Here is a 21265-nt window from a genome sequence, read left to right as displayed (position 1 = left end):
GGCCACCAGCGCCTCCCCCGCTCGCTGCCTGCATCTTCCCTCCCCGTTCCGGGCATCTCCTCCCGCCTTCGCTCGCCCCCTCTCCCTTTTCGGACAGCCTGCCAGGCGAAGTCAACTGTGGCCAGGCACTGGTTGTCCTCCCACCCAGCCCGTCATCACTCTGCTTCCCGTGTAGGTGGCCCCGAACCCTGCTTTTCACTGGGACTGCACTCAGGGGAAAGGCTCCGCTGAATCTATTCCTGTCTCTCCCCTTTCACTCGCTGCGTGCTCTTCTTTACCTCCCCCAAGCAGCCATGGGCTAAGAGGGAAGGTGCTCTCAGGGGTCCAGTAACTGTAAAGATAGGAAACAAAGCGGAGGAATAAATGGTCAGTTTTCAGAATGACAAGAGGTAAAGAGTGGGGTTCCCCCAAGGATCTGTGCTGGGAATAGTGCTGTTCAGTTCAACATATTCATAAATGAGCTGGGGAAAGAGATAAACGGTGAGGTAGCAGAGTTTACAGACAATACAAAATTTCTCCAGCTAGTTAAGTCCAAAGCTGACTGCAAAAAGTTACAAAGGGGTCTCACAAAGCTGGGTGACTGAGCAACAAAATGGCAGATGAGATTCAATGTTAATAAATGCAGAGTAATTCAGAGTAATGCACATTGGAAAACAACCCCAACTGTACATATAAAATGGTGGGATCTAAATTAGCTGTTATCACTCAACAAAGAGATCTTGGAGTCATTGTGGATAGTTCTCTGAAAAGATCTGCTCAATGTGCAGCAGCAGTCAAAAAGCTAACAACATTAGGACCCACCAGGAAAGGGATAGATAATTAGACAGTAAATATGATAATACCATTATATAAATCCAGGGTACACGCACACCTTGAATACTGGATGCAGTTCTGGTCACCCCATCTAAAAAAAAAAGATATATTATAATTGGAAAAGATACAGAGAAGGGCAACAGAAATGATTAAGGGCATGGAACAGCTTCCATATGAGGAGAGATTTAAAAGACTGGGACTGTTCATCTAGGAAAAGAGACAACTAAGGGGGAATATGATTGAGGGCTATAAAATCATGAGTGGTGTGGAGAAAGTGAATAAGTGTTATTTACTCCTTCACACAACACAAGAACCAAGGGTCACCCAATGAAATTAATAGGCAGTAGGTTTTAAACAAACAAAGGGAAGTATGTCCTCACACAACACACAGTCAACCTGTGGAACTTGTTACCAGGGGATGTTGTGAAGGCCAAAAATATAATAGGGTTCAAAAAAGAACTAGCCAAGAAGGTCAGGGATGAATCCCCATGCTCTGGGTGTTCCTAGCCTGTTTGTCAGAAGCTGGGAGTGGATGAATCACTTGAATGATTGCCATGTTGTGTTCATTCCCCCTGAAGAACCTGGCATTGGCCACTGTCGGAAGAGAAGATACTTAGCTGAATGGACCATTGGTCTGACCCAGTATTGCCATTCTTGTGTTCCCTTACCACATGCTCCCACTCCTGGTCTCTTTTCTCATCCCAATTTTCTTCCTCACAAAGAAAATACCTTTTTAAGCATTAGATAATTAACCTGTCTAATTCATTATCCAGGGGTATAATTGATGAAGATTTTAGTTTAATAAAATTCCAGAAGGAATTAACACACATGAATGAGAGGAGCTTCTCTAGTTACACTGGCTATGCTAAAAATATCACTCCTCTGCTTTAGAACATAAGTTCATCAGCTGGAGTTACTAAAGATTTGCCCCAGTTTCCTTCCACAGTACCCTGCTCAGGTGAAAGTTTGATCATGATTAGCTGCTATGATGGGGAACATGATTTATCGGTCTACAGTGACTGCTTAATCATGTTCAACATTATGTTAATTAACACCATTGTTCACAACCACAGGAAAACATGGTACATTTATCAGGGGCAGCAGGTTTGTATAATTTTTGGTGGTGCCCAGAGCAGGTCCAAGTCCAGCCCCCCCCACACACACACACCTGCCTTGTAAGCCAATATACAGTAACTCCTCACTTAAAGTCATCCCGTGGTTTAACGTGGTTTTGTTGTTATGTTGCTGATCAATTAGAGCTGTGGCTCTAAAACTTTTTTTTCCGCGGACCCCTTGAAAATTGCTGAGTGTCTCGGCGGACCACTTAATGATCTTTCCAATTGTTGTTTGTATCATTAGCTAACTATTATAAAGCGCTTTGGATAAAAGTGCTATATAAAAAAAAAGCCTTAATAATAATTAACTTTGTTTGTTCTGCACATAGAAGCACACAACTCATATTTTAATATCAGTAGTCTTAACCTTTCTAATGTGATGGATGTGCCCTCTCCCCCCACCGCAGCGGCTCCCAAGCTGGGCTGGGAAGAAGGGGGGTTCTCTCCCTCTCTCCCCCACCGCAGCAGTCCCTGAGCTCGGGCTGGAAAGGAGGGGGTCTCTCCCTTGCCACAGCAGCCAGAGAGCTGAAGCTAGGAAGGAAGGGGGTCTCTCCCCAGCAGCTGCAGCCCTGGAGCCTCTTTCTCTGGCCACCATAACCCTGCACATCCCAAATTCCCCCACCCCCTCTTCTCACACCACTGCCCCCTCATACCTACCCCCTACTCCCCCAAAGGCCACCACCTCACCTTACATGTGCGTCTTCTCCAGAGTCCAGGCACCTAATTAGTGGAGCCACACCTGTGCAGCTCCACTAATTAGGTGGGTGGCCCTTCATTCTCTCATGTGCACCTGCCCAGGAGTGCACCTTAGAGGGAACTATCCGCTGACCACCTGAATGGAGCTCATGGACCACTGGTGGTCCATGGACCAGAGTTTGAGAACCTCTGAATTAGAGAACATGCTCATTTAAAGTTGCACTATGCTCCCTTATAGTGTTGTTTGGCAGCCACCTGCTTTGTCCACTGCTTGCAGAAAGAGCAGCCCATTGGAGCACTAGTGGTGGTGGCTTGAAACCAGGGTGGGCCGACAGCCGCCCTATCAGCTCCCGGTTCCCCTAAGTTCCCTGTGCAGCAGCTGCCCAGCAGGCTATCAATTGCTGGCAGTTCAGCTGTTCCTCCCCCCACTGCCATGTGCTGCTCCTGCCCTCTGCCTTGGAGCTGCTCCCATGAACCTCCTGCTTGCTGTGCAGGGGCAGAGAGAAAAGAGGGGTGCTGATGTCAGGGTGTCCCCCTCCCTCATTCCTGCCCCATCTCCACAGAGCAGGGGGAGACACGACAGGGCTCACGACAGGGAATTTGCTGGCAGCAGCAGCTGTCTCAAAGTCTCTCTCTCACACACAGGGTGTGTGTCTCCATCTCCCCCCCCCCCCACTCGTGCTGCCTTATAGAGTGTGAGGCTGCATTAACAAGTGTTAACCCTTGAGGGCTCAGCCGAGTGCTAGTTTATCAGTTAGCAGTAAGGCATCCCTTGGGAAATATCCCACCCTCTGACTTCACCACCTCAACCAAGCTTCATAATCATCATTGCTGTGTACCAGTATTAAATTGTTTGTTTAAAACTTATATTGTGTGTATATATAAAATATAGTCTTTTGTCTGGCAAAAAAAAATTCCCTGGAACCTAACCCCCCTATTTACATTAATTCTTATGTGGAAATTGGATTCATTTAACATCGCTTCACTTAAAGTAGCATTTTTCAGGAACATAACTACAACGTTAAGCAAATACTGTATAGTTTTAAAAATAATGTAAAAATGTGAAGGTTCTGGGGTGGGGCTGGTGATGAGGGGTTTGGGGTGTGAGGTGCTCAGGCAGAAGGCTGGGGTGCAGGGGTGAGGGCTGTGGATGAGGGGTTTGGGGTGTGGGAGAGAGCTCAGGGCTAGGGCAGAGGGTTGGGGTGTGGGTTCTGGGGTGGGGTGGGGCTGGGGATGAAGAGTTTGGGAGGGGCTTAGGACTGGGGCAGAGGGTTGGGGTGCAGGGGGTGCAAGCTCTGGGGTGGGACAGGGCTGGAGATGAGGAGTTTGGGGTGCAGACAGGCTGTCCTGGGGCAAGGACCATAGAAGAGGATTCCCCCCAGCCCTCTCCCTGCAGGCAGCAGCAAGCTCCGGGGGAGGGCCCCCCCCACTTTCCCACACTCACCTTGCACCACTGTCACTGCACATGCTCCTAGAGCTCTTCTCCGGTACAGGAAGCCCCCTCACCTCCCCTGTGGTGGGTGCCAGGGGGGCTGCCATCACATGTGTGCCTCCTTCCCTGTTGCTGCCCCACACTGTAGCCTCACTGGGGGTGGGCGGGTGGGGCTTCCTCTTGTCCAGTGTGGGGCAGGAGCAGTGACTGCGGGGCGGGGGGGAGCCTCCTGTGCTGGTGGAGGGTCCTGCTGGAAAATGAAAGGGTCTGAGGGGGAAGGGCAGGCTCAGGGTCAGCCTGCCCTGGCAGTAGGGGATGGCGGGCACTAGGGGCCTGCGGCAGCGGTTGATGCAGGGAGGCAGCATGGAGCTGCAGGGGAGAGACAGGGATGCTCTGCTCCAGGAAGGCCCGCAGGGGCATTAAGTGGGGGCCGGGGGACACTTGCGGCAGGCGAGGCCAGGGAAAAGACCTGGCCCCGAACATTGGTGGAGCTGGGCCCCCAGGCCCTGAATATTGCTGGAGCCCAGACACCACGGGCCCATAAAACTCGCTGCCCCTGTACATTTTAGTGTATACCAGGCTCAAGACTACTGCAGATGTCAGCAGAAACTGTGTAGTAGGGTTAAAGCCCATTCACCAAATTCCTTTGAATCACCCAGTTCTAAACAGACTGTGACCTATAATCCACGACCAGTACAGATAAAGTTGCTGGCACATGGATATTCCAAAAAGCAGGCTGGTTTCTTTTGAAAACCCAAATCATTCTAACTGTTCAAGAGTATTTTTAAAATGCTGTTTTTCTGGTGCACCCCCGTAGTAATCTGTTACAGCTGTCTACATAGGATACCTGGAATTCCTTCTAGAAAGTTTATGTGAAGCCTGAGGTGGAGTTCCCTTCAAATCCAGATCTTTGAATTGGGTGCAAAAGCCCATTTCTTTCTATTTCTAGTCTACTCTAGAATTCTCATATCTGTTGCTTCTTCAAATGAAATTGTATGGGGAAATCCCCCCATGGATTTCCAGAGTGGAAAGATGGAACCTAAACAGGGTATCTCAAGCTGTGACCAAGGCACATAGTATTAAAGTTCTGAAGTCAAGCACTTAAAAGTTAGGTGATGAGTGAGTAAAGGTTGCTCATCAAATGAGCAACTCTTCAATATTTCTTTTCTACCTCATAATTCAATGTGAGGCCTTGTGCCTAATTTACTGTACACCATTTAATCACTGCACTGAATACAAAATTATTCATTTCCTCATAGGATTTTCCATGGTGCTTGTCATCAAGGTATTTGGTGCCTTACAAACATTAATGAATTTATCTTCACAACTTCTCTGGGAGATGCTACTATTGTTCCCATTTTACAAATGGGGAACTAAGGCACAGAAAGATTATGGCCAATCGTTGCAATAATGTTTACTAATTTGAGGTGCCTCAGTTATGCAAAATGACAAACTACAGTGGGTGCAGCTCACTTTTTTACAACAATGTGGTGTCTGCCCATGAGGTTTGCACTGGTGCCACTACATAGGTGTGATTACATCCGTGCAACAAATCCCATTGTAAAAAAACATGAATCTACTATACCTATATCTTAGTGGGATAGGTAGAAAGAAAGAAGGGTAATACTGGGACAGCGATAGTGAAACAGATTAGCTGGGGCACATGGGAAGAGGGAGAGGAAACCTAACAAAGACGCATACTTAACATCACACACAAGCATTTTGTCTGTTGTTTAACTATTTTAGGGCAAGCTACTCGGGACAGGGATTGTGACTTCAGTGTTTTTATAGTGCCTACAACAACATAAATAACAAACACATAGAAATTATAAAGTACATAGACCATTAAAATGTACACATAGCAATCCCGTGACTTTTGAGATTGGACACATCTCAAAGTTTTCACACCAAGTATCTGACATATTTGTCAAGTTGCTTCATTCTTAAATTGCTGGCCCACAAACAATCCTGGTGTAAATCCACTGATTCCCCTGGAGTTACATATTTAGTCTATTCTCTTTGAAAGGTATTACCTGTGGGAAGATCTGGCTTCAGAGATCTTATTTTTATCTAACTGGGCAATTTCTACTTTTCCACTGCATTTTTGTTGAATGACTCTAAATAGTGTGATGGTATCTAAAACAAACAAGACTATGTAATCAATGGATCCTGTGGTATGTTTCAGCATGTTGGCTCTCTTTTTTACGAGAGAGAAAGAGAGAGAGCGCTCTAACTGCATTTGTTTTGGAATGGTTAAAAAGAGACTACAAAAGCATACCAGATTCAGTAGAATCTCTTCCCAAAAGCATTTTTACAGACAGGGTGCTTGGGTACTTATTAACAAAAAGGTCAGAAGACCAAATAATGTCTAAAACAGTTGGATGTTCTCAGTTGGTATCCTTCATTTAACAAAGCTATAATTAGTTTAGTGTGCAGTCCAGTCAAGCCTCCACAACGCTGACATAAAACTCAGCATAACAAAATATTTCTTAACAGGAAAAAGGCTTAGCAAATGTTCTGCTTGGAAACGTATAGTGTGGCTGAGTTAGTGGTTCAGCCTTAAAAGTCATCATAAGATTTTAATGCTATTTTCAAGTTATTCCAAAATATTTGCTGCTGATTTTCGTCAAAAGGCCATTCAAGGTAGGTCTTTGTGTTCATTATTTTCCTCAGTTTACAGAATCTTTTGGGAATTGTTTGCTCCTGAATGGGCTCCAAAAGGATCAAAATTGCTGAATCATTATTCTCATCAAAGAGACGGAAGTGCGAGAACTCCAGCTCATACTTGCACCACTCGCTCTGCACAAAGTGCTCTGACAGCACAAACAGAGTTTTATGACTTTTTTCAATGGAGTCAATGATGTTGTCAATGATCCACTTTCCAGGCACAAAGTCCCGTTTATGAAGGCACAGTTTAAATGGGGGGATAGCGTTCTCAAGTTCCTGTACCATTAAGTTTTCAACCCATTCTGAGTCTCTTTCACTGTAGGAAACAAAAGCATCATAGCAGAAGTCCTGATTGTATGCTCTCTTGGGTTTCCTTTTTGCTTGAAGCCAAGCCCAGGTCATTTTCATGTACCAGATCACATGAAGTTTATAGCCCAGGATCACAATAAGCAGGATTACCAAGACCACAAGAATGCAAATTAAGGACACGGCCAAAGTTCTGTGACATTCAAACTGCGAAAGCCGAGCAGCTTTTACCTGCTGTCCTCTCACAGAAGATGGAGAGTCACAGATGTAGTTTTCTGGCCAGTTAGCCAAGACATTAGCTATTCCCTCCTGGTATTGAATGAAGGAGAGAAATTCACAAGAACAGATGAAATTATTGTCACCTGCATCCAGTGTCTCCATTTTCCTAAATGATCCAAATTCTTCCTTAGAAAAACTGGTTAATTTGTTTCTGCTGATTCTCAGGGCTACTATGTTAGGAATAAATGGAGCATCTGGTAAGGTCTTTAATTTGTTTTTTGCAATGTAGAGTTCTTTAAGATGTGGTAGCTTTAATCTAAAATCATTGAGGTTATTACTACTAACATCCAAAACTTCAAGAGTTTGAGGAATGCAGGTTGTTACTTTGGGTATTTGAGTGCCTGAGATATTTAAATATTTCAGGTTTTCTGGCCATTGACACGATTCTGGAATCTCACCAAAATTGTTTCGGCTAATATCTAGGTGAGTAAGGTGATTTAGATGAGATAGACTTCGTCCTGTCATTTCTAAATCACCCAATGAATTTTGACTTAAATTGAAAGTTTGCAGCAAGGGCCATGCACCCTCACAGGATGAATGTCCTAAATTTGGATCTGCAAGCAAATTTTCACTGAGATCAAGATAAAGGAGTGAGACAAAATGTCTTGAAATGCTGCAAGGCACCAAGAACACATTGGTATTTACAATTGTGGCTTTGGTAATGTTACCTAGAAGATTTTCCACACCACGAAGATCTGAAAACAAATAAAATTGTTTGATAGCTAATCTCTGTACTGTGATTACCTTAAAGGCGCTTTCTCTGTTTAATTTAATTTGCTCATGCCATTGGCCAGTCCCCTGTAGTACAGAATTGTCCACTTCCAGCTCCAAAAATTGTTTAGCATGCCTCAAGATGTTTACAACTCTGATAACACTTGCATCTGTAAACAAAACATTTTTAAACACAAGTTTCTCCATGACAGAACGACTCATTGGCTCCAGTAATGAAGATTCAGAAGCTGTATTGAAGGCTATATGTCTCAGTTCTACACATATTGCAGAATTTGTAAGATCCTCTAACATCCCTGATAACACCTGAACATCATTTATGTTCATGATGGTATGATTTATGCTGTTAACTGTTGTCAAACTCCCTGACTCGTATTGCTTGAGCCTTTGACCATCAATCTCAAGTTGCTCAAGAACTGTAATTCCATCAAAGTCTTGCTTCCGTATAGCAGAAAAGGAATGGTTATTCCCCAGGCGCAGATATCTCAATTTTTTGAGATTAGAAAACAAGGGATTCTCCCCCAATGTTGTATATAAATTACCCTGTATGTTCAGGTGCTGTAAGGAAAAAAGAGGTCTAAACCAAATGGGTGACAAGTGAGTCAACTTATTATCTGATAAATCCAAATGCTCCAATTTTCCAAGGAAAATAAATGATTCCTTATCTATTGTCCTAATTTGATTGGATTGCAGCAGCAGCACTCTCAGATTCACACCCAGCTTCAGATCAGTTTCTTTGACATGTTCTATGCTGTTGTAGGAGAGATTTAGCCCCGTGACATCAGTTGTTAGCCCTGAAGGAATGGTTCTTAAATTCATTGAAGAACAGTCACAGATATGAGTGCCGTCACATGAAGGACACGCCTGCGTCATGGCTTTTTCTTCAGAGCGATTTGCAGTTATGACCATGTAGAAGATCCATACTCGCCAGATCTGCTTAGTCATTGTGTTTGGTTTTCTTTGGTTCAACATCTTGAGAGAGAGAGAGAGAGAGAAATGAATATAAGGGAATTGAAATCCAGTGTAAGTTTAGTTCTGAAGGAATTCACATTCTGAATTTTTTCTTGTAGTGATTTCTGTTGGATTTTTTCTCCCATTCCCGCTGCTTTATTTTGGAAGTATGAGAAGTCTTTGAAGTGAATTTATACTATGAATTAAATATTCATAAAATTCAGAGGTGACAGACCTGGTCCAATTTTTTAACAGACATACCTCTGGATGTTCGAAAATTCTGGTTTAAGTCAGGGAGGGATTTTAATAGCCTTTAACTTTGTTAGAAGTTTTAACATGATTAAATGATGCTAATGGTATATTCCTAAAATTCTGAGACCTCCCCCACTTCATTAACTATAAGGTGCAATTACAAAAAGAAAAAGTGCTTATATGTATATCATAACACTATATATATCCTTGTCTCCCCAATGTCCTCCTCTATTTTTGTACAAGGGACCATGGGACCATGATGTTGCTCAGAATGTCTAGTATAACAGTATAAGCAAAAAAGGAAAGGATGAGACACATCTGTAAATTCTGCAAAAGGCAATTTAGTTTATTTTTTGAAGTTAGAGTCTGATATCCAAACAAGTCCTTTCTGCATTCTACATGTACACAATATAGGTACAAGTAATACATTGCAATGCTATACATTACATTCCCCCTGCCAGAACAGCAGTTTAATTCACACAGGATCTGATCCTGCTGCCACTGAAGTCATTTACCCTTGACTTCAATGGGAGTAAGAACAGGCCCACAGTTATTAAAGTTCACAAAAATATCTTATAGGAATCCTAGGTAGCCAGACATGAAGTACTTATCTTTCTTACTGAGGCTTACAGCTCTGGTGCCAGTGTTTTGTGTTGGTCTCATGCATTAGGATCCATGGTGTCTTCTCATCTGCAACATATCAACAGAAGCTGGAAATCTTTTGGCTGATAAACAATGGAAGGACGCAGGTCTGATGCTATGCCAGCTCTCAGGCTGGCAAACACTTTGATCTGTCCTGCTTTGTCAAAGCTTCACACTAACAATTTCCAAATGTTCCTTAACTCTTGCACTCACTCTACAAATTCACTGATTTTGGAATGAGTAGGATTGTTCAATATTCCCACTGTACAGCTAGCTACTCTGCACTATACCATCCTTCGTAGTCAAACCTCTGCCATATTTATTTTTGTGCTAGAAAACGGATACACAAGTTACTGTTTATTCTTGAAGTATCTTCTCTGTATGCTGCAATTCAGCAGTAGGTCTCTTTTCTTTTGCTCGGTCAGCTCTCATTGGTGCAACCACTGACGCAATGCTTTTGTGCAAATTTTTCTTTCACAATCAGTGACTGCAGCACTAACAGGAATAGTAGTTTCAGTACTTTTCTATTCCCAGTCCTTCCATTTAAATCTATGCCCTATTATTTTTGGATTAGGAGTTGGGTAATTTTTGTCTTAGTTTACTCTTTTGAGAATGGAGCATCTCAGCTCATATAAAGAATTTTTTATATAGGTCCCCCTGAGTTGAAAGTCTTCTGTTCTATAAACCACTGTTTATATATAGACTATGTTTCTGGGTCAAGTTGTTTAGTCTGGAAAAAAAAAAGAGAAATGTTATTTAGAGTGTTTTCATTTCCCAAGACACTGTATTCAAAGACATTGTCTGAAGTGGACTTTTATTACCTACGAAGATTAAGTTAATAGGCAACAGTTCTGAAAACTGGATCAAGATCCTGTATCCAAGACAGAGAATTTTAATGAAAAGGAATTTCCAGTTCTCACTGAAAAGGTGCATCTAAGTAAAAGTCAACATGGAATTTGTACTAGGAAAAAGGAAATTGTAAATTTTGCATTCATGCCACTTCTGAAGGAGAGGATGGACTAAAAGTGTTTGTTCCTCACCACATTTCCTGATCAAAAAGATGTTACACAGCTGCATAAATGAAAAAGGTAGAAGTGTTTTTTTTTTACCAGACCTGAAAGAGGAATCTTTTGGATCCTAAGCACCAAACTTTTAAAATATGCTTTGCATTTTTCTGTATGCATCTTTGCATGTACACTTTTCCAGGTCAACCACCTATGAGTATATGTGATAAAATTTACATATATGGAAAAAAATGAGGTTCATACACTAAAATTCTTATCTCCATGTGCATGTGGCAGAATGTGTGTGCAAATTTTTGTGCTCCCAAGGTTGCGCAAACAGAAGAAGCCTGGCTGCAGTTTGATCGTAATATGTTGAAATTAATAATTTATATCAACATGGCAGCTAGACATTTTCCAAAAATGATTTAAATGTATTATACCTTAAATTCCCAGCTGATCACATTTTGTTCATACTTGAAACTGATTATACAGGGGAAAGAGGGAAGCTCTTTTTTCATGAAGTTCTGTCATATGCATACAGCAACAAGCTAGAAAAAAAAAGAGATTTTCCCCTCTAATTCCTTTCCATTGTAGCAATGTTGGATAAAATATTTTTAGACAGACAATGAAAAACAACACAGGATTACTAGGTTTATTTATTTATTTATTTATTTTTACCCTTTAATAGCTTTTTTGGAATCAAGAGGAAAACTGCTTTGCAAAGCTAGAATTAAGTTTGTAAAGCACTTTGAAAATGAAAAAGTATGAGATAAGCATTGTATTTACTATTTAATTCTTTTGCTATTGTTTTGTTTTTTCAGATTATCCACCGCTCTTTTGATAATTACATTTGTGTATCATCTGGAACTGGCGTGATCTGTATCGGGGCATTTAATGAAATATTGACTCTCTCCTGACATCCAGGACCAGCCCACTATCTAAGAACACACCTTTGTTACACATAGCAGTCATATTCCCTCAATCAGGAGGGCCAAAATAAGTTACATCAACGCTTCTGACTGCTTCTCCAACCCACCAACATTGTCTCAATCTTGTCTGGATTAAGTTGCAGCCAACTAGCCTTCATCCAAACCACACATTCGTATAGACAACAGATTATTGATTCCATTGTTTTGGCTGAGTCAGAGGTGATGGAGATATACATCAGGATGTCATCAACATACTGAATGCCTCACAGCCCATGTTTCCTCATCAATACACTCTTCAGCCTCATATGCAAGTTGAACAGAAAGGTTGCTAGGATAGACACTATGGGATCATGCAAGACAGTACCCTTGGGGTATAAGAACAATTGTCCACAATTGTCTTTTGGGTTCTCTCTAAAAGATCAGAATGGAGTCATGCAAGAACAGCTCCATTCACCCTTACTAAGGTCCACAAGTGAGTCAATTCAATTCAAGAAACTGCTGACAGACATAGAGAATCAACACAAACACTTTATTTGCATCCATCAGTAGGTAGAAATCATAAGCTAACACAAGTAGCATAGTTTCTATTTCATTCCTATAGCCCAGTGGTTCCCAAACTTGTTCCGCCGCTTGTGCAGAGAAAGTCCCTGGAGGGCCGAGCCGGTTTGTTTACCTGCCGCGTCCGCAGGTTCGGCCGATCGCAGCTCCCAATGGCTGCATTTCACTGCTCCAGGCCATTGGGGGCTGGGGGAAGCAGTGTGGGCTGAGGGATGTACTGGCTGCCACTTTCCACATCCCCCATTGGCCTGGAGCGGCAAACTGCAGCCACTGGGAGCTGCGATCGGCCAAACCTGCGCACGCAGCAGGTAAACAAACCAGCCCGGCCTGCCAGGGACTTTCCCTGCACAAGCGGCGGAACAAGTTTGGGAACCACTGCTATAGCCCAATCAACAGAGGTCAAGAAAATCTTGGGGATTCAGACAAAAGCCACAATTGCCCTGCCACAATCTCCTTGGTAACTTTTCCTAAAGACAGAGATTGAGTCCTGGTCAATGGGTTAGACAGATTGTTAATATCTAGAGTTGGTTTCTTGGGGACTGGTTCAAATGCCATCCTTTGGAACCATCTAGCTTTAATAAAGAATCATACTCAGTCTGAATGTGTATTTTTGAAAAGGAACAAAATACTTACTCTAATTTCTAGCTAGGAGAAGCTGATGTTTAGTACTTATCAAAACAGATATGCCAATATGTCCTGTAAGTGTATGTGCCCTTTAGTGTAAAGCAATGCTCTTTCTTCCTCTTTTGTAAAGCTTAAAAAAAGAAGAAGGGGGGGGTACATTATATTTCTTCTTTCCAGCATAAGAGCACAAAAGTAAATCCAGCCTCTGCTTGTGAAACCCTAGCTTTTCCAAGCATTACGTCAAGCTACAAATTATTGCACACATGGCAATGTTTTTAGCAGGAAGTGAGCAGAAATACAGAAATGCAAGATAGCAAGATGTGTGGCGATATTTGTGGGTTTTGGTTGTATTCCATGTCTCACGCCTGGGTGCCCAACTTTCTTTCTTCTTGCTCACTGTGGGCCCTGGCCTACCCCCATGTGCAGACTGAGTAGCATTTATTCTTAAATTGGCTCACTGCAGCCATAGGCACTAATCATGTAAGTGCTGCACAGCATGAGCAATATCACCAACTCTCATCATTCTATCATGAGACTTGTGATATTGAGTATTTTTCTTAAAGCCCCAGCTCCTGGAATCATTTGAATATATGAGAATCTCAGCTTTTTTTTTTTTTTTTTTAGAGTAAGTTTCTAGGCCTCATCATTGTGTAGTAAAACATTACCCCTAAAGGTTCAATACACAGAAGGCAAATTAAAAGTATCCAATATTTGTTTGTCTTAAAAATAATGAGATTTTAAAATCTCTCTCATGACTTTTTGGAGACAGAATACTGAAGTAAATGGACCACTGGACTCTGATCCGGTATGGCTATATCTATGTTTCTATGCAGGACAAAATTCCAGGGAAACAGACATCAAGATTTTAAAAAAATTAAATCAATACTGTTCGTCTATATAGCCCTAAATTGGTTTGCCCACCATAGTTAATGATGCTGCTCCATCAGTTAGGTCTCTCCTGTCTCTGCATTCTGCTGCTGCCCTTTACTCTTTTAGGCCAGATCTACACTAAAAAATTGGGCTGATCCAGCTACATTGCTCAGGGTGTGAAAAAACGGCATCCCTGAGAGATGTAGTTAAGCTGACCTAACCCCTGGTGTAGACAGTGTTAGAATCCTTCTGTCGACCTAGCTACTGCCTCTCAGGCAGACGGACTGACTACAGAGACAGGAGAACCCCTCCCATTGCTATAGTGAATGTCTATAGTGAAATGCTACAGCTGCAGCTGTGCCACGGTAGCAGTTTAAGTGTAGATGTAGCCTCAGGTTTATTTCCTCTCTCTCCTTCCCTCCTTTATCCTAGCCTTTCAAACACTATTTGTCACTAGCCAAACAGCATGGAATACCATGGAGGAGTCCCATTATCCTTCTCTGAACTCATTCTGAGCGGTGTGTTCATGCTAAAAGTGACACTGTACTGCTTCTGTCTTTCAGATCTCCAGCAATAACATATTCTGTTCTGGTTTCCAGGACCTTATGGAATTTTCTCTCTTCTGGAGAAATTGTCACTGATACAATACTGAGGTGCCTTGATATAAGGCATTCCAACTATATTGTTATGTGGTAATTACACCATCTGGCTGCAGTAGGGTTGCCAACTCTCCAGGATTGTCCTGGAGTCTCCAGGAATGAAAGATTAATCTTAATTAAAGATTATGTCATGTGAGGAAACCGCCAGGAATATGTCCAGCCAAAATTAGCAACCCTGGCTGCAGGGCCAGAGAAAAGCAATCTGGAACTCTAGGCACACCACTGAACACTTAGGCTCTGCCCTGGCTTGTCCCTCCCACCCCCAAATGCAGTGACAGGGACCACTCGAGCCCCCTGCTGGACTATGAGTTTTCTTGGCTGGACACCAGCCTCCACCTACCTGAACAGTGAACTTTGGGGAGGGGGTGGGGGACGGGACGTGGTACAAGAAGTTTCCACTGCCACCATCCTAGCAGAAAGAAAAGGAGGACTTGTGGCACCTTAGAGACTAACAAATTTATTTGAGCGTAAGCTTTCATGAGCTACAGCTCAGATCCGATGAAGTGAGCTGTAGCTCATGAAAGCTTATGCTCAAAAAAATTTGTTAGTCTCTAAGGTGCCACAAGTCCTCATTTTCTTTTTGCGAATACAGACTAACACGGCTGCTACTCTGAAACCCATCCTAGCAGAGAGTCCTATGAGGTGGGAGCTGCCAACACCACCAGACCTGACCCAGAATGGGATGGCAGCAATGAGGGCAGTCCTTTTGCGTCTTTCTCTATCCCCTCTTTCCCTCGGTCTACCCCTTCATCATTCCCTCTCCTTCATTCCTCCTCCTTCCTGCTACACTCTGCATTCATTATTGCTTCCATTTCCCCACTCACTCTGGAGTGAGAGAGACTGAAAGGGTCAGAGGTGAGAGTACGTGGTGGAGAGAAGGGAAGACAGACCAGAGTGATCAGAGAAGGCCCTTCATCCCAAATGAGAGGTAGGAATACCTGGGGTTTCCCTCCATCCCCTGGTGAGCGTGGAGCAGCAGCAGGAGATACCTGCTGACAGTCATAGAGAATCAACACAAACACTTTATTTTCATCCATCAGTAGGTAGAAATCATAAGCTAACACAAGCAGCATAGTTTCTATTTCATTCCTATAGCCCAGTGGTTCCCAAACTTGTTCCGCCGCTTGTGCAGGGAAAGTCCCTGGAGGGCCGGGCCGGTTTGTTTACCTGCCGCGTCCGCAGGTTCAGCCGATCGCAGCTCCCAGTGGCCGCAGTTCGCTGCTCCAGGCCAATGGGAGCTGCTAGAAGCAGTGCGGGCCGAGGGACGTAATAACAAATTTATTTATTACGAGGGACTTAATAACAAATTTATTTGAGCATAAGCTTTCGTGAGCTACAGCTCACCTCATCTGGCCCACCTTGATTATCACTACAAAAGGTTTCCCTCCCACCTCTCACCCTCCCTCCCCCGCTCTCCTGCTGGTAATATCTCACCTTAAGTGATCACTCTCGTTACAGTGTGTATGGTAACACCCATTGTTTCATGTTCTCTATGTATATAAATCTCCCCACTGTATTTTCCACTGAATGCATCCGATGAAGTGAGCTGTAGCTCACAAAAGCTTATGCGCAAATAAATTTGTTAGTCTCTAAGGTGCCACAAGTACTCCTTTTCTTTTTAATAAAATAATGTTTTTGTTTCAGTGAGTTAATATGTGGTAATCTGGAATGATTACTTTATGAAGGCTTAAGAGTACATTTAAGATATAAAATCATCTTAGAAATACTGATTAAGAAAATGTAAAACAGAGAAGAGCTGCATCATGTATTCCGTAATATTTAATGTTGTATTCAGCAAGACAACTGACTCGCCCTTACTATAAAGTTTTTGCAAATAAATTTCTGAAAAACTTCAGGGCATATAAAAAAAACCTGTGATTAACATTTTTTAGTCCCAAGTTTAGTGCTTTTAATTAGGTACCTTCTGTATGTCCATTCTGCGTGAGGGAGAGGGTACAGGGGTCTATGCAGGGAACTGTAACTCTCCACCACCACGAGGCAGGCTGGACATCTCGCTATCCTTTGCTGCCTCATCCCTCCCCCCACCCCCGGGGCTGCAAGCCCAGGTTGCCGTCGGGCATAGGGGCACCAGTTTAATAATACTGTGTAGGGCCCCATAAATCCTAAGGTCGGTCTGATTACTACATCTCTGTCATCCTTCTGGAATCATAGAATGAACTCATTTGTGAACATATGTTACCTGCTTTAACCTGTAAATAATTATCTCATTTCTTAAATAGTTTACTATAGGATTGGCTACCAGCATTGTCTTTGGTGTGAAATCTAAGGTACAAATTAGTCTCAAGTAAGTGACTGGGAACAACCTGAATATTTTATGATTTTTGATGTAAGTGACCATTTATCACTAATTCCAGTTTGCCTGGGTGGCAGAACAAACTGGAGAGCCCAAGAAGACTGTCTGTGACTCCTAGGTAAGACTGTTACAGTGAGCCAAGTGTTCACATTTGTTAGTGGGTTGGTGAAATCTAATTATAGAACATACCAGCAGTTTGGGGTGTCTGCCCTACTTTTGACAGTCTGCCATAACTCAGTCATGACCCACTCCAGACAGTGTAACAACCCTTTTCAAGGGTTTATTTTTTCTCTAAGTAGAAACAAGAATAAATCAATCAATAAATAAAGAATAAATCTCTTAATTAATAAAAATATTTTTAATGCCTGTTTAAAAAATAAAAAATCTTTGGCCAACTTTCCTCATAGTATTCAGGTCCTCTTTCACTTCAAATCTCCTAGTCATTTTTGTTAAGTACAATATGCAAATCATTTGATCAGTCCTACTAAATTTCTCCTCCAGCCCTGTTTCTTTTTCTTCCTCTTTTTTGACCTTTCTTCACTTTATCAATATCTTCCTTGTAATGAGGTGTTTGGGTCTGGACACAATATGCCCAATGTAAGTGCATGCAACCATATAGCGATGGACAACGGTGTCCTTGTTCTGTAATGCAGTGCCTCTGCATGTGTCTTTACTACTATGTCTGCAAAAAACTAACTCAGAAGATCAACCCCCCGCTGAAAAGTACTTTCTGCTGCAGTTAAACACATACAGCTAGGTGTGCTTCAGGCTATGGTATATGGTAACAAAATAAAGTTACTAAGACAAGGAATATTTCAGCAACAGTGCAGACATGCTCAAAATGATCTGGAAATTTTTGTACCAAGTACAGTAAATCTAAATGTTCAAAATACTTCCTTGCAGCTCTCTATTTAATTTGCACTATTTGCTTGTGGTGAATTATTTTTGCTCCTGGAAGCTTTCATGTTTCCAAGTTTTATTTCATTCTGTTCTTTTTTGTTAGGTTATTTGGGGTGGGGGTGGGGAAAGGGGAAATAGGAGAGTTCCTGAGTGGGAAGTGAAAGGGAGACTAGTCAATTTTACTTCCAGAAACTCCACTATGATTTAAATGGAAAAATTGAGACAAATAACCCTGTATTTAAAGGAATAATTCTCATTTGCATATTCCTACTGACTATGTCCTGGTTTAAACTATTTCTCTGTCCTTGGTGTGCAAGCCACCTCTCAGTTTAAAATAATCTGCAAAATGTCTTTGAAATGTTGTTTTCATCCTTTTGCAAATCATTAATGAAGATGTTATATAAAATGGGACCAATCCTGGGTTTGGAGGAGGAGCGGAGTTTGTTGGTCTCCCTGTATTTAAGGAATCTAAACTTTCATTAAAAATTTTTAAAAAGTAAGGCTCTCAAGCAATTTAAAAAATGAATCACAATTAATCACACTGTTAAACAATAATAGAATATTTATTTAAAGATTTGTTGTTGTTTTCTACATTTTCAAATATATTGATTTCAATTACAAACACAGAATACAAAGTGTACAGTGCTCAATTTATATTTATTTTTGATTACAAGTATTTGCACTGTAAAAAAACAAAATAGTATTTTTCAATTCACCTAATACAAATACTGTAGTGCAATCTCTTTATTGTGAAAGTTGATCAAATGTAGAATTATGTACAAAAAACTGCATTCAAAAATAAAACAATGTAAAATTTTAGAGTCTACAAGTCCACTCAGTCCTATTTCTTGTTCAGCAAATTGCTCAGACAAACAAGTTTTCTTACATTTGCAGGAGATAATGCTGCCCGCTTCTTGTTTACAATGTCACTTGAAAGCGAGAACAGGCATTCTCATGGCACTGTTGTAGCTGGCGTTGCCAGATGTGCTAAAGATTCATAAGACCCTTCATGCTTCAACCACCATTCCAGGGGACATGCGTCCATGCTGATGATGGGTTCTGCTCAATAACAATCCAAAGCAGTGTGGCCCAATGCATGTTCATTTTCATTATCTAAGTCAGATGCCACCAGCAGAAGGTTGATTTTCTTTTCTGGTGTTCAGGTTCTGTCATGTCCGCATTGGAGTGTTTCTCTTTTAAGACTTCTGAAAGCATGCGCCACACCTCATCCCTCTCAGATTTTGGAAGGCACTTGAGATTCTTAAACCTTGGGTCGAGTGCTGTAGCTATCTTTAGAAATCTCACATTGGTACCTTCTTTGCGTTTTGTCAAATCTGTAGTGAAAGTGTTCTTAAAATGAACAACATGTGCTGGGTAATCATCTGCTATAACATTAAATATATGGCAGAATGTGGGTAAAACAGAGCAGATGACATACAATTCTCCCCCAAAGAGTTCAGTCGCAAATTTAATTAACATTTTTTTTAACGAGCGTCCTCTGGAATAGTGGCTGAAGCATGAAGGGGCATACGAATGTTTAGCATATCTAGCATGTAAATCAGACATGCCAAACCCTCTAAAAAAAAAGGCAGAAATTAGGCTTGTTTTTGGCTTAATTGGCTTGTGAGTTGCTTGTTGGCTAGTTTTTGGCTTGTAGCTTGCTGTAGCTTTGTTGCTTTTTTTTTTTTTTGTTCAGCTTCTGGCAAGCAGTGGCAAGGGACAAGCAGGTACAAAGGGAAGAGAGAGTCAGGGGTGCACAGTGATCCCAGACTGCATTCCCGGGGGGATCTAGTCAAAGAGAGTGCTAGGGATTTTAGGGGTTGTCTTGTTTTGGCCTTGTTTTGAAATGGGATTAGCTTGATTTTTGTCTTATTGTGAAAGTCAGGGTGCTTATTTACTGCGTGAAAGTTGGCAACTGTGTCATAAATACCTTGCAATGATGGCTACAAAAGTAGCTTGTTCTCACATGTAAAATGCTTGTTCTCAATTTCTGGTGACATAAAGAAGAGGAGGGCAGCATTATCTCCTGTAAATGTAAACAAACTTGTTTGTCTTAGTGTTTGACTGAACAAGAAGTAGGACTGAGTGGAATTTTAGGCTCTGAAGTTTTACATTGTTTTGTTTGAGAGTGCAGTTATGTAACAAAAAAAATCTACATATGTAACCTGCATTTTCACAACAAAGAGATTGCACTTCAGTACTTGTATGAGGTGAACTGAAAAATAGTGTTTCCTTTGTTTATCATTTTTGCAGTACAAATATTTGTAATAAAAATAGACTTTGATTTCAATTACAACACACAATACAATATATATGAAAATGTAGAAAAACATCCAAAATATTTAATAAATTTCAATTGTTATTCTATTGTTTAACAGTGCAATTAAAACTGCGATTAATCGTGATTAAATTTTTTAATCACAATTAATATTTTTGTTAATCGTGTGAGTTAACTGTGATTAATTGACAACCCTACAAAAAAGTTTTAATTCTAGCCTTTATGGTTGCAATGATAACTTTCCAAATGGAACTGATGCGGATACAATCGTGTATCTTGCATGGCAGATAGGAACAGATTTAATCTATTTTAACTGGCTGCCCAGGTAAAACATAACAAAAAGCTGAAACCAGGAAATGCTAAAAAAAAACAAGCTCATGCATGCAATGAATTTCTCTCTCTCTTTCTCTCACTGAGAATCATTGGTTAGACTAGATCTGACAATCTTCACACAAGTGAAAAGGCCATGGAGAACTATAATTGATTAAGCACATCGTTAGCAAGGAAATCAGCCACAGATCCATTAATCAGGGAGTTGTTTTGTAATTTACAGCTGTATCATCTTTCCACTATCCGATTTCTACATTTAGTAACATCTCAGATTGTGCAACCACCAGTCACCCTGCCACGCCCTATTGCTCAAATATTTGCCCCACAAGACGACGAGAATCTTGTGGTTTATACTTTGTTTTTTTAACATTATATCTGCATTTCATGTTTCAGAATGTAGTTAAAGGAATTTCTCTGCAATTTTGATTTTTATTGTTCACTGAAAAAAGTGTCAGGACAGAGAAGACTCTTTATGCACAAATGTTTGAATGTAGTGATGCTTGTACTTTGCACCTGGCAAAACACCAAATATACCTTTAGCCTATGTTCACAAACGAGTATCAAGGGGGTATGGTGACATTCCAGTGTAAGCCCAGGGGTTAGTGAGCCTCATGTCCATGGACAATAGGTTTGAAAACCCAGGGCCTGAGGGGCCAGAGTCATTGGTGATACTAGGTTACAATATTTTGAGCCCAGGCCCCACACCCAGGCTACAGTGCCCACACTGGGATGAGCAGCCCTGAGTCAAACTACCATATCCCAGGCTTCCTAGCACCCTCCTGAAATGTGGATGCTCTAGCCCTTTGTTCATAGGTGTGGGTGTGCCATGTGGGAAACCTTTACCATGCAGCCCAAATGTTACATCCTGCCAAGCTATCTTTTGGGTCTGCATGCGCCTGGAAACCAGAGCCAGCAAC

The 21265-nt window shown here is 41.7% G+C and overlaps 1 protein-coding gene across 1 annotated transcript; it reads right to left on the bottom strand.

Annotated features, from left to right (window-relative positions):
- Positions 1 to 5929: 5929 nt before the first annotated feature.
- On the bottom strand, positions 5930 to 9009 carry LOC311520154 (toll-like receptor 2 type-2; the record flags this gene model as incomplete). The annotated part of the gene is made up of 1 exon (XM_084627425.1): positions 5930 to 9009. One exon carries the CDS (start codon positions 9007 to 9009, stop codon positions 6616 to 6618), a length of 2394 nt encoding a protein of 797 aa, XP_084483551.1. The 3' UTR covers positions 5930 to 6615.
- Positions 9010 to 21265: the final 12256 nt, after the last annotated feature.

This window comes from Lepidochelys olivacea (assembly GCF_965140295.1).
Source record: "Lepidochelys olivacea isolate rLepOli2 genome assembly, chromosome: 4".
Lineage (NCBI taxonomy): Eukaryota > Metazoa > Chordata > Testudines > Cheloniidae > Lepidochelys > Lepidochelys olivacea.
Note: the sequence above shows the minus strand (reverse complement) of the source record. Positions and strands in the feature narration are given on the sequence as shown.